A 13,443-nucleotide genomic window follows, 5' to 3' on the forward strand; every position below is an offset into this window, starting at 1 on the left:
AAATAGTTTTCTAGCTGGGTTTTATAAACATGTATAGATTTCCTTTGCCCATCCTTTAGGAAACTGATCAGTTAAATGGTAGAAACTTCTGAGTAAAGCTTGTGATGAAGAGGTATGGCCTGAAGCACCTTCGCCGTCACTGAACTTTCTTAAATGTCCTTCTTTTACACCTTAATGAGATGTCAATTTAGCTCTTGTATCATTGCTTCCAGTGCTTTGAAACAGGCCAGAAGTTTGATAACAACACAGGTAGGAAGGTTGTTCTGAGTTCAGCTCGTACCCAAAGCCTAAGGTCTAGCATAGACAGGCAGACGAAAAATGGCTTATTTCTCCTTTGTCATTCACATCAGCTTTGTTAGATGGGTAAATTTGGACTTTTAAATGATTAAACATTTATTTCTCTCAGCTCATGGTTTTTAACCAATTCCCATCTGTTTCTCACAAACTGCTTATTGTAATTCCTCAATACATTTAAAAATTGACTTCAAGGTCAAAGAAAAATTTGGAATTGGTCACATAGTCTAAAGCACACCATCACCCACCAGCCATTGGTATCTACTTTTCTACTAAGGATGGAAGAAAAGTATTCTGGTGACTTTCTCTGCTTGAGTTACTCATGGATCACAGTCTTTAAAAATAATCTGTTCTTTCGTTTTGATCGCTCCTTATGGAAAAGGCAGTAACTTCGGGGTACATAGTGCTTCTTGAAGTCACTTATAACCTTTCACTTGGGAAAAGCCTATGTAAAACAGCTCTGAATCTAGTCGTCTTAGCCTAGGGTATTTGAAAGACGGTGTCCACCATGGAGCGTCTTCTCTTTTAAAGATATAAAAAGAAGCTCTTGAGTTTTAAGATTTTTGCTGACTTTCTAGGGGACAGATTTAGACAGATGGCTTCTTCATGAGAAGTTCACAGTCTGTCAATGTCACCCACATTGAATAAGGGATGATTTGATAGTAAGGTCCACTTACAAAAATGGTTGTCAGGGCAATTTTTCCTTTTATTTTTTTAATTGTAAAACTTTCTGTGATGGAATTCGGTTAAAAGACTATGAAGAGAAAGCAACGGAGACAAAAGATCGCTGTTAACCTACAGATGCAGGCTACTGCATGGCTCATTGCAAGATTTGTCACAGTGATGGGGCAATGGAGTGTTAGTAAGACTAGAAGGACCACCTTTTTTCTGGGGTAAGAGGACAGTTTGATTTCCATGCTTGTTTAGTCCCAAGACTTCTTTGAATAGACTGTCAATTGAATCTAAATTGTGCAAAATTATGCATGCACTTTTGAATGTAGGCTATTGTTCCCTAAGCACCAAGGTTTCCCAACCTGCTTCCATTTTGTATGAGGTCACCGGAACCCAAGTAATCAAATATGGAAGACAGAAGCAGTGGACCCAGTGTTCTACAGTGTGCATTCCTTAGAAATGGACCCTGTGCTTGAACTGTAACTCTCTCACTGTAAGACCACAGAGGAATCCTAGCTGGGAGATGTTGTTTCATACTTAAGGCTCATCTTCTTGAGGATGAAGAACATGTGTGCACTGTCAGCTTGGATTCCAGGGGAATGGACACTATGGTTGAGAGTGTGCACTTATCACGGTCCAATGTCAGTAGTACAAAAACCCTTTGTTAAGTCCAAACATGGGGAGATAGCCAATGGAAAATGATTAAGAAAAATGTCTGTCAGACTCTTGTAATCGAAAGATAGACCACGTCATTTCTTTAAGAAAATCTGAACAGAACTTTTGTAGAAAATCTATTAAGGCAAGAACCAAGGATATTGTCACAGAGTCCTAAAGGAACATATGCTCTAGAAGTCAGATTTGCCAAGCATGAAGAGCTTAAGAGTCTGTACATGTGAGCAGCTTATCCACAGCCTGGCTGGGCTGTGAAGGAGCAAACTCTTCTCCAGGGAGGATGGATTCAGAGTGCACACTGGAACGTTTGAATCTCACAGACTCTGATAGTCTTGCTACGGTGAAAGCACTTCACATGCATGCAATGCTGGAATTTTATAAGAACTGGCTGCTTTCTTACTTTCTTATCTGACGGGAGTGATTACATGTTGGCACAAGTATATCCTGCTACGTTAGATACACAGCACATTAAAAGCTGTTTGCTTCCTTACTCTCCTTCTTTCCAATTAAGCTGGTGAAAATGTCACTTTAGTATTTTACAGGACAGGGTAAAGGTGTCTCATCTAGGCGATGTCTATATTATAAAAATAAAATAAAAATATAAATATGTAACAAAACCCCAGAGCTTATTGTTACACAAAATATACAATAGAAGCAGTGCATTCAGGAAGATTGCTCTTTCAAATAAGTTGTTCTGATTTAATCATAAAACATTTGAAAACCATCTTGAGATTAAGCTGAAGTAATCAGATTGCTCTGTCAAATAAAAAGGTAAGTGTACAACAGTCTGTAATCAGATACATCAACAGAAATGAAGATTACAATCTTACATCAAGCTGCTTGTTCAGAAGTTCACCAAGGAGTTTGGAAACATGCTCTCTTATAATAGACCTTTAATATAAAAATACTTCCACCACATTGCACAAGAACATTTCAAAACCCTACTAAGATCGACTTCAGTAATTACAGACAGAAAGTTCCCAAAAAATAAATGAATATTTTCTGATGTCATAAATATTCTGTGATCAATTTGTAGTGGAACTTCTGTGTAAAGTACTCCACACCAGAAAGTAGATATTAAAAAACAAAACAAAGCACCCTTCTCTTATACAACCTCGAGGTCGGGGTTGTGACTACATGTGCAGATGTGAAGAAACGTGCCAACATATATGCCGAGATCTGTACATTTCTGGAAATTGCTTTTAAGTTACTAAAAATAAAATCACAGGAGTGTGTAGCAGAAGGACAGTCTCTCTTTTTAATGACAAGATTGAAATAAATGCCCACCTGAAAGATATACTCAAACTGTCCCAGAAACTATACAATGTAACTTGTGAGATCCAGCAAGTAAGATGTCATGTCAATGATCTGATCAAGGATACCTGCCCTGGTCACTCTGCGGATGTTCCTGTCCACTTGTTCACACTGAGGACCAAGATAGCCCTTTTTACAGAGGCACTTGTTTGGTCTGACACAGACACCTCCATGACGACATGCTGGCTCACACTTGGCTGCAAGAAAGAAAACAACACGGTATTCTTAATCTTTACTTCTAGAGCCACCATGTCTGTGGTCAAGTATTTGATGAATAAAGAAAGGTTGGGAAAGAAGGTGGGAGACAGTCACAAAATGATCTAACAGAGGAATACGCAAGGAAGAAAAACTGTTTCCAGACACAAGGTATTTTAAGGGCAGGGACTAAGCTAAACATCTGGATGTCAGCAGGCTGAGAAGCAGAGATCGTGAGAAATTATCTCTGATTTGCAGAACTGACTCAACCACAGTGATGTCAGCCCTTTCAACTCCTGCTTCAAGAGGCATTTCAACCCACACATAATTCCATTCCTGCAGGGGAGGAGCACACAGGAGTGAGTCTGGCCCGAGAAAGGGGTCCCTGGCCTCAGCAGGTCCAGTGTGATACTGAAACAAGGTGAGTTTGGGATTGGAGTTTCATAAACTCTCCAGCATCTCCCTGGGGTCCCCACTCCCTATGCTCTCAGGGGGTACACCAAGCACATCGCTCTGTGATTATGTCTGAAAGCCCATCCTGGGCGGGGTGCAAGAGACTGGCAGACAGTGTTCTGAGCAATGCTCTTTGGGCCATTTTCCAGCAGGGAAGCTTCTTATTGAATTATTTTTACTACTACCATACAGGAAAGGAATGCAAAGATTTACTGCTGAGATGCTATGGAGACACAGAGTATGGATTATTCATTAGTTGTTATTTACTGATGAGTTTGAGGATGGAAACACCACAGACCAATCAAATCCTTTGACTACATTTCTTTGTACTTTAGGGAATCAGAATCACTTTTGTTTTTTCAGATAACAGTACTCAAAACTCCTGATTCTGGGACTGACTCATGAAAAAGAAAGTATAAGAAAAACGTGAAAAGCATTTTCTCCTTCAAACTTCTGGGAGATGTGTGAATCATCTGGGTGTATAGATGAAATCCTTCATTGAAAACATCCCAGATTAATTTCACAAAGTGCTTTGTTTTTTTTCTTATTCATTGAAAAATATTTAATATTTTAAATATTAGAATACTAAATCAGGATAAAATTTTAATTGATAAGATTTTATTGAAATAGAACAAGCTACCCAAAGAATGTTTCCAATTGTGTAATATCTATTAAGATATTATAGAGCACATCAGGACTTAAAACAACTTTTTCACCCTCAGTTTGAGCATGTTGTTCCAAGAAGGCATTCAGAAAGTATTTTTTTTAACTAACATTTGTTGGAGGGGACATAGAAATTAGGCAAAGTGCAACGAGCCCAACAGAATGGATGCTCTATGAGGGGCAAACACGGAGATAAGAGGACAATATATTGCCAAACATCAAGAGAAGCAGAGGGATAATAGGTAGGTAACTAGTATTACAACAGAACAAGAGGGAGATGGGATTGGTCAATAGGGGGTATGTGTTTATTCTGAATAACTACCTAGATTCCGTTATGGTTATGTATCGCTCAGATGTTAGCAATGTTACAAAATGGCGGAAGCAATTTAAGCTTAAAACATGTGCTGACTATATGCCCTTTTAGTATTGACTGTGTCTGCAAGATAGACAAGCCATGATTATAAGATATTTTGAAACAGATAAATTTTTAAAATAAAAGACAGTGTTTATGAGCCAAGAACAGTATTAAATATTAATTTGGAGTTCAAGATTTCATCGGCAGCGTGTACTTTAATGTGTGAAACAGTAGAAATGAAAACCACTTCTCTCGAACGCATGCACACACAGTGTTGAATTTCTATTTTAAACACAATCTTAAACTCCTTAAGTTTCTAAATTTATCCATTTTTTTCAAACTTCACACCAATTATAATTTAACATGGCACAGAATTGAGGGCCTCTCACATGAAGGGCTGGAATAACTTCAACAGACCACCTCCACTCCCTCCAAGAAGCTGCATACCTTCGTGATGGCTCACAAGGGAGAGACGTGGAATGGAAAGGTCTCATAATATGTGTCTAGATCATTGCATTTCCCCTTTGATTTAGTAACATCACTAGGAAAGGCCTGCTCCTCGTGTGCTACAGCAAAATGCAAGCAGTGAAGCCAGAGACAGCATTTATAGGGTGTCTGGAAAATGCTAGCACTTGGCCAGGGGCTTGGCAAACAGGGTCTTTGGCTGGTATGAATGCACCAAATACAGGGCTGTGGTGTGCTGTTTTTTTTTTTTTTTTAAATCCAGTCATTTAAAGATCTTTTATGCCTTTGATTAACTTAGATATGTGAACAGCCACCATTAAGACAGTAAAGATTTCATTTTTCACACCAGAAAGAGACATTGCATCATGCTAGCCGCTTGTACTCGAGATGATTCTACAAACAGGTGATGCTAATTTCTCAAGTGCCCATGGTAACACAGATACTAACCAATTCTGCAGAAGTCTCCCTCCCAGCCAGGACTGCAGCAGCACTTGCCCGTGGGAGTGTAGTAGCCATTCCGACAGAGCCGAGAGCAGTCCGAGGTCAGTGTCTGGGCAGGTTGAACTGTGACTCTGCACTCCTCGGGCATCAAAGGTCTGCACCCCAAAACAAGAGTTGACATTGAGCATCAGTCAGAAAATCAATATGGGACAAAGTTTAGTGGTGTTACAGCTTACAAAGAATGTCTGTTACTTTCAAAAGAGATCTTTAAGTGATTCTGTGAACTTACACCTTCAGAACAGAAAAAAAACCACCAACGATGTGAAGTAGCCTAAGAAACTTTATTAGCATCAAAATTCTTCATAAAAATTATCATCATAATGATATAATAATGTGGCTCTTTTGTGTTTGGTAGCTAGAACATCTAGAAATTATAATTTTAAATATTTCAGAAATGTTACTTTATGGTATATGTGTGTGCCTACATGCATGTGTGCGCATGTGTGTGAGGAGTGTGCACATGCCATGATTCATTTGTGTGGACCAGAGATCAACCCTGTGGAGTCAGTTTTTTCCTCTCACCTTTTCACAGGTTCTGAGGATTGGACTCAGGCCTTTAGTCTTACTCATCCTCACACTGTAGTCTTAAAAAGAGAAGGGCACACTCATTTTGAGATTTCCTTTCACTCTAGATCCATAAAACCTTATGGGATAAAACCTGGGAGTTTCTCTTGTTTTGGGGATCACTGTAATAGACAGGGATGGTGACATTATAATGAGCATGTGATGCCTAACAAACATGAGACGAAATCCTTTCTGTACTGACCCCTTGTCTTTCTCTCTGTCTCTCTTTAATGGTTATTGGCATCAAACCCAGGCCTTGAACACAGTAGATGCATGCTCTGCTGCTGAGTCACATGGCTGATCTTCTTTCTGCTACTCACAACTTGCATTTGGGGGCAGAGTCTCCCAGACACACACACACTCTCTCTCTCTCTCTCTCAGACACACACACACACACACACACACACACACACACACACACGAGGCAGGGTTTTCCTGTCTCTCTGTCTCTCTTGCCTTTCAGGGAAGGGTTCAGGCTGTCCTCATATTTGTTTTGTAGGCTGGATTGGACTTGAACCAGAAATCCTCTTACTTTAGCCTCTCAGTTACTGGGATTACAGGGGTGTGCCACTGGGCCCAGCTCATTTTACATTAATTTTGACATAATAATTTTCCACTTCATTCCCCTTGTAAGGCATCCTAATATGCATATGCAAGTGAATATTTATGCTACTGAATAAAAATTTAAACTGTTAATGCAAAGAAAGACACATATAGGATAGAGATTTTATGTATTATATAAAACTAAATTATTTTATCATTATATAATAATTTAATTAGCTCCTGTTATGAAGAGGAAAGTGCTGATGATAACAAGCACAGGAATCTCATTTGCAATGTGAAACTTCATGCATTTTGTATTAATTGCTCTACAATTGTTGTCATTTGTAGAGAGAATTAAGCCATCAGAGGGTTTTTTTTATGATTCTTCTGCTTTTCTAATGGTGTCATTTAAAGAAGATCAAGCTGGCACCATGGGTCGAAATGTTCATGATCTAGTCCTTAGGGAAAAAATATGCAGTTTCCTCTCTTCACTGGTCTCGGTGTTACCATAGTATGAGCAGGACTTTACAGTAAAGCTTGTAAACAAATGATGTTTGTCTGTCGTGTGCACCCAAAGTCAAGGTTCAGCCACTCAAGCATAAATTATAGGGCTTTCCTAAATAATCAAAGAATTAAGCTTTTGAGAGTCCTCCTCTTCCTCCTCTTCCTCCTCCTCTTCTTCTTCCTCCTCTTCCTCCTCCTCCTCCTCCTCCTCCTCCTCCTCCTCCTCCTCCTCCTTCTCCTCTTATTATGTTTTTTCAAAACAGCGTTTCTATATGTAGGCTTGGTAGTCCTGGAACTCACTCTGTAGACCAGGCTACCCTCAAACTCAGAAATCTGCCTGCCTGTGCCTCCCAAGTGCTGGGATTAAAGGTGTGCGCCATTTGCTGGTGAGAGTCTGTTTTCTTAAGACTGCCTTTTTCTACAATGATCCAAAATCATTTGTTAAAATCTCAAATATTAAAGATGTATAGGAACTTCTGTATCTTTCTTCATCATTAAAAGTTATACTTTATTATAAAAATGCTGTCTTTTACGAGTAATGTTGCAAATCTGAAGACTTAAACCTTAAACCTATTCAACCGCTCATTTAAAATGAGATATAGTCAGTCTTTGAGAGAGATCCTCCCTAAGGTGTTCCATGGGCTGAGCCCATTTCAACTCAGATAGTGTCAACTATATTTTCCACATGTTCCCCACGGGAGTCTTGCTGAGTACAACACACACACACACACACACACACACACACACACACACCACCCACACACACGCACGCACGCACAGAGAGAGAGAGAGAGAGTGAGTGAGAGAGAGAGAGAGAGAGAGAGAGTCACTATGAGCACTAAGCTATCCTCACAGCCACAGAGACATGCTTGTCCCCTTTTCTCTAGTTCTAGGATTAAAGGTGTATACTGTTATACCTCAAAAAATTGATATACTTTCATGTCATAAATGTAAAACCAAAAAAATCCTGTATTTTTATTGCCTAACAATTCTTACTTATGGTATAGTTAAACTTATTTTTTAAGAGATGTGTTTTATGTTAACCAAAAAAAACTAGAAAGTACATCAAAGACTAAAATATCAAGGCCAGCATGTCCTAAGGTCAGAGGATTGTTTTGTCATCCAGAGAAGAGGTAAAATCAGTGTATTTAAATTCATTTTTCTAGGAATATGTTTAATAAAGTATGTTTAACAAAGATGTTTGGCAAAGCCAAGCATTCTTCTGTACTTGATGTTTGCTATGGAGAGCCAATTGTTCCCCTTGGCATGATCTTGGCTCTGAAGACAGCCTCCTTTACAGTAAGATAAGCAGGATCCATTATACGGATTCAAGAGGGAAGAGGGGCAAGGCAGTACACTAATCTTCATTGCTATTGGCCCACTGCATTGAAACAGACCATCTTAAGAACACATAAATTACTACCTACCTATAACTAGTGACAGGTAAGCAAAAATTGAGAGTACATATTCACTGTAGTTTAACTAATTTTAACACATATTTTCATTGTGCTAGAAAATTGTGTTTTTTGTATAATCTAATTAGAATCATTTGATTTTGTTTTTTGTTTCGTTTCATTTCGTTTTTGAAGACAGGATTTCTCTGTATAGCCCTGGCTGTCCTGGAACTCACTCTACAGACCACTGTGGCCTTGAACTCAGAAATCCGCCTGCCTCTGCCTCCCAAGTGCTGGTGATAAAGATATGCACCACCACTGTCCAGCAAAATCATTTGAATAGCTTTGTTCTTTTAAACAATCATTTTTTTTTTAAAGCCTCTGGACTCTGAGATCTATTGAATGGAGTCAGAAGTAACTTTCAAAATAGAAAACATAGCCAAAAGAGTGTTCTGTTCGAGTTTGCAATAAAGAATATACTGAGCTTATGTGTTGACAGCTATCCCCACAGCCCTTAAGCTTAATTTGAATCAGAAAAACGTATTTCCTCATTTCTTCACATGACAAATAATGGAATACTGAGGGGCTATCACAGAAATTGCCCAACATTCTTTAATATATAAAGTATTGTTTTCAGAAAGTTAAGACATTTTCTTAGAAACCCATTTTGGCTGGCTTCATATAGTGGTGTAAAGGTTTGGACACTTTGCAATGAAGAGGGACAGTGGGAAGTATGGGTTATTTATAACACACATTGTCTGGATTGACTTCCTATGAATAGAAAAGGCCAGAAGACAGTCTCTTGGGGTAGTGGGATTCTGGGTGGTTTTAATTTATTGCATTTAATTTAGTGAATGAACAAATAAATTAGTAGATGAGACATCTCCTGTCAACTTGTGTTGAAACACTGTGGTGAATCCTGTCCTCCTGAGTGAGTAGTGGTCACATCCATCCATTTTGTATTTCACCAGAAAAAAAGCTCATTCTTAATTTTCTGTAAGGTATACACATTTCAAATTTATTTTATTGTAAAACAAGACATACAGATTTTAAATACTATTTATTTATAAACTTCTGACTTATCAGAGCTTTTAGCAGATGGGATCGTTCTATGGCTTCTTCCTGAAGGGACGGTTGATGTGAGAGCTGGCTACCTCTTTACCCTCAGTCACTTTGGGGCTCATGGAAAAGTATCTTCCCACTATCGTCATATTTATAAACCTGTTTCTCTTTCATTGTTTTCCCACTCTCACAAGTTAAAAAAAATCAATTGTTTAAACCTTGTTATTCACAGGCTAGTCTTAAATGAAGGGCAACCAGCAGGATAAGGGATAGAGTTAGATTTAATGATGCAAACACTGTTCTCCATTGGAGGCAATTCCCTAACCAGGAGCAACTAATGTGGTCATTGATTAGTGTGTTCTGGAACCTCTAAGTACAGAAAGCTTTGCAGTCTTGTGATTGGGTGGAGTCTGTCCTCAGCAGCCGAGGTAGCTATCTTCCCATGCCACAGTAGCTGATACTATGGTTTCACGAATTCCCCAACTGTCTGATACCCTGCGGTCAACTCACTGTTTCTAAAGGCAGTCTCCACTCTTCTACTTCAGGAGGGTTGGGAGGAGACCATTCTTGTGATGGTAGATCACATTGTGTAAATCAAGGCAAAGAGATGATACCTGGGTGCCATGTTATCTCTTAAAAATCCTGTTTCCCCAAGGTCTTCTTTATTATTTTCTTTACTCTGGCTAGTCTGTGTAACATTTTTCTTGTACATGGTACTCGTGAGGGTCGAATTCAAGAGCACTAGGGATTGACAGCAATGTTGTGTGACTATTTATAGGCACTTTGTAGCAAAATTTGAAGCTGAACTTGACAACTAATCAATCCAGCTGAGCTGGGAAGACTCCTACTCATCTGAAGCATGGTCATATTTCAAGTTGAACAGAAAGACTCTCTTCCTGTGTGTTCATGAAACAACCATTTTACTGGGATGTGGTGTTGTATAGAAAGGAAGAGGCCTTTTCAAATTGTTCTCCTCTTAGAAGTATAACAAGATACTGAATGCTTTTTGAGGCACTGAAGCTTTTCCACTTTCTTGCTGGTAATTCCTGAGTAACTGATGTGTGTGCTCCAAGGGAAGAGTAGACTTCAGGAATGACTGTAATTTTGTACGTTCATATTATATATACAGTATAATATCATAAGTTTTTATTTGTACTGTGTCTCCTAAAGCTATGATTTAGGATAGTGTCAATATTCTGTTATTTCTAAACAGTACCTGGAAACATCTATTCTGAAACACGTTGAACAAAATGGATTTAGGCAGTCTTCTCTGTCTGTGTTCATTCTGAAGATTTCTGGAATCTAACCTGCTTACCTGACATGCTCACTAATAGGGCTGAGTGGCCCTAATGCCTATTAATGTGACGACACTTCAGTCACCACCCCAATCTACAAATGTCTCAGTTGGTGTGTAAATAAATCAATCTCTTTATTTCCATGGAAAAGTCAGCAGGTAAAAGTGATGAAATTTCTTAATCTAGGCAAAACAGTTAAAGCTGAATGATAATGTCACCTGCTTTTAGGTAGAAAGGCAAGCCTATGAAAGTACCCTAGATATTTCATACTTTTTCAGCCTCCTGACTCTAGAAACTCATCAACTATTAGTGCTGAGTGTAAAAAAAAAGTTAATTTGAAGTTTCATATGCTTGAAAACAATCTATCTCAGAGGCATTCTGCATTGATAAGTGCTTCAGCCCAACCTGACTTTCCCTGTCTTCATCATCTTGTATTATTACAGTCTAGGAGGTTTAAGTGACAGTCACAGATTTATCATAGGGCTGATGGTTGAGAGATAATTCTGGCAATCCATGTAACAGCACAACTACAGCTAGAAGCTAGCTGCCCTGGGGGAGACTAGAAAGACACAAAATCAAAATGTGGATGGAAATCAAACTCTGAACTCAGGAGGAAGATGGTGAACCAGACTTAATTTTCATTTGATCATAGATGACATCTAGTGATACAACAAAAAGTAAAAACATAATAGAAATAAAAATATAATGAAAATGTAAGACCTTCTGGAGGTATAACACTCTCAGATTCTAGCACTGAGCCAGAGGGAACTGGTGAGTGAAGGGAAGTCATGTGACTTTTAAAAACACTGTTAAGAATCTTGGACTCTTAATAAATAAACCTAATTTTGAAGAACAATTTCTTCATTATGTATATTCTCCATTTTATATATTTGTAAATAAATGGCATTTGTAGGTAGCAATTCAATCAAAATTTTAGGGCAGCCTGTATAATTATCATAGGAGTTAATTGTCCAGCATTCAAAACTGATAAATTAGGAAGGCTATAATTGAATAAAGTGGACAATTCCTTTGAATGTGGCAGTTATATATCACATCTATAGGGCATAGGGAATACACATAAATCTTTAAAATATTTGGAATGTAGGGGAATGTTAATTAGTTTGACTTAATCATTGAACATTCATGTAATTATCAAAAAACATATCCCCATAGTTGTCTCTGTGTTTTGATTATAGTGGTCTAAAAATTAATGGAAAATTCTAGAAATGAATCAGTAATGCTTTAAAATATGTCCTTATAACATATTATAACTTTACTCTTAATTGTTGCTGTGAATCTCTCTGTGCCTAATTTATAAGTTAAGTTTTATCATGGGTATGTACTGGGGAAAACTGTATGCTGGGTTGAATCTGCAGTTGTCCACACCCAGGGGAGTTCTTGGAACAAATCTTCCAAGAGTAAGCCTCGGGAGGATGGGCTGTGCACTGTAAACATCTACAATTTGTGTTGGTCAATTAATTATATCTCAGCAGATCTACAGAAAACAGTTTTGATTCATTACGATGGGGTACAAAATCAGTAGAACTTTTAAGAAGGGAAGAAACAGAATTAGATTAGCATTTTATAAATACAGATTTGACATTGTTTTGAATAAAGGCATGATTATTTTCAAAAATATAAGACAAAAAGTATTTATGATAACTTGGTCACATTAATTTTTTATAGATTTTGTGAGACTTTGTTTTGAAGTAGGTAAAGGTTTTATGCAATGCTATGAGCATTACACAGGTCTATCTAAGTATGCCTGTAAATACATAAATATACATGAATGCAAATCTTGCTAAAGCATGAGGAAATTCTAGTTATATCAACGTCATCACAACAAATCATGTACCCACGATCAGCTTCATTAGAAGTTTTAACTTTGATTTTGCCTGTTTTAAAAAATAAAACCTATAAAATTTCAGATGATCTGTAGTAACTAACAAAGATTTATTAGCTAAAAAGGACTTTTTTTTTAACTACATGCGAAATGAAGTTTATAAGCAATGAAAACAAAGGCAAGGAGATATGAGTACACACATTTTTGGTTATCGGATATACATAATAAAAATAATAGCAAAAATGCTTCCCTGTCTTTTAGAGTTCAAATTGACTACGCTGGATGGATTTTTATAGGGCATATATTTGTTCATGACCCCTAGTGTTAAGAAATTCTGTCCTGTTGGAGAGCTAGTCCCTTGTGGAGCCTGTATTCCTGTTAATAGCTACAAGGTCAATGGAGCCGCTAAACAGTTTGTGTTACTGTCAGGGTGGCCATGAAAACACCACCTGCTGCAAGAGGGCTTGGCAGCTGGGTCAACAGGCACTGTGGGAATTTATCAACTTAGGGGGGCCACTTGCATAAAACTTTGACTGATGAATTGGGACTCCACTGGTTTGCTGGATGAAAGTTACTCTATTATGTATTCTTCAGAATGACACAGAGCTGCCTGTGTACTCCACACACAAAAGACTGGTTTACCTTTACGAAGTG

General features: G+C 38.1%; 1 protein-coding gene across 1 annotated transcript in view; it reads right to left on the reverse strand.

Moving 5' to 3' along the window:
- Window positions 1-2,871: 2,871 nt before the first annotated feature.
- Hhip (hedgehog interacting protein) overlaps window positions 2,872-13,443 on the reverse strand; it is an 83,278-nt gene continuing 72,706 nt past the window's right edge. The window contains exons 12-13 of the mRNA XM_028753412.1: window positions 5,531-5,679; window positions 2,872-3,149 (exon numbers count right to left, since the gene is read on the reverse strand). Coding sequence (XP_028609245.1) covers window positions 2,956-3,149; window positions 5,531-5,679 — 343 coding nt within the window. The 3' untranslated portion in view covers window positions 2,872-2,955. The remainder of the gene's footprint in view (window positions 3,150-5,530; window positions 5,680-13,443) is intronic.

Source organism: Grammomys surdaster, unplaced genomic scaffold (genome assembly GCF_004785775.1).
Source record: "Grammomys surdaster isolate TR1022 unplaced genomic scaffold, NIH_TR_1.0 125947, whole genome shotgun sequence".
Classification (NCBI taxonomy): Eukaryota; Metazoa; Chordata; class Mammalia; order Rodentia; family Muridae; genus Grammomys; species Grammomys surdaster.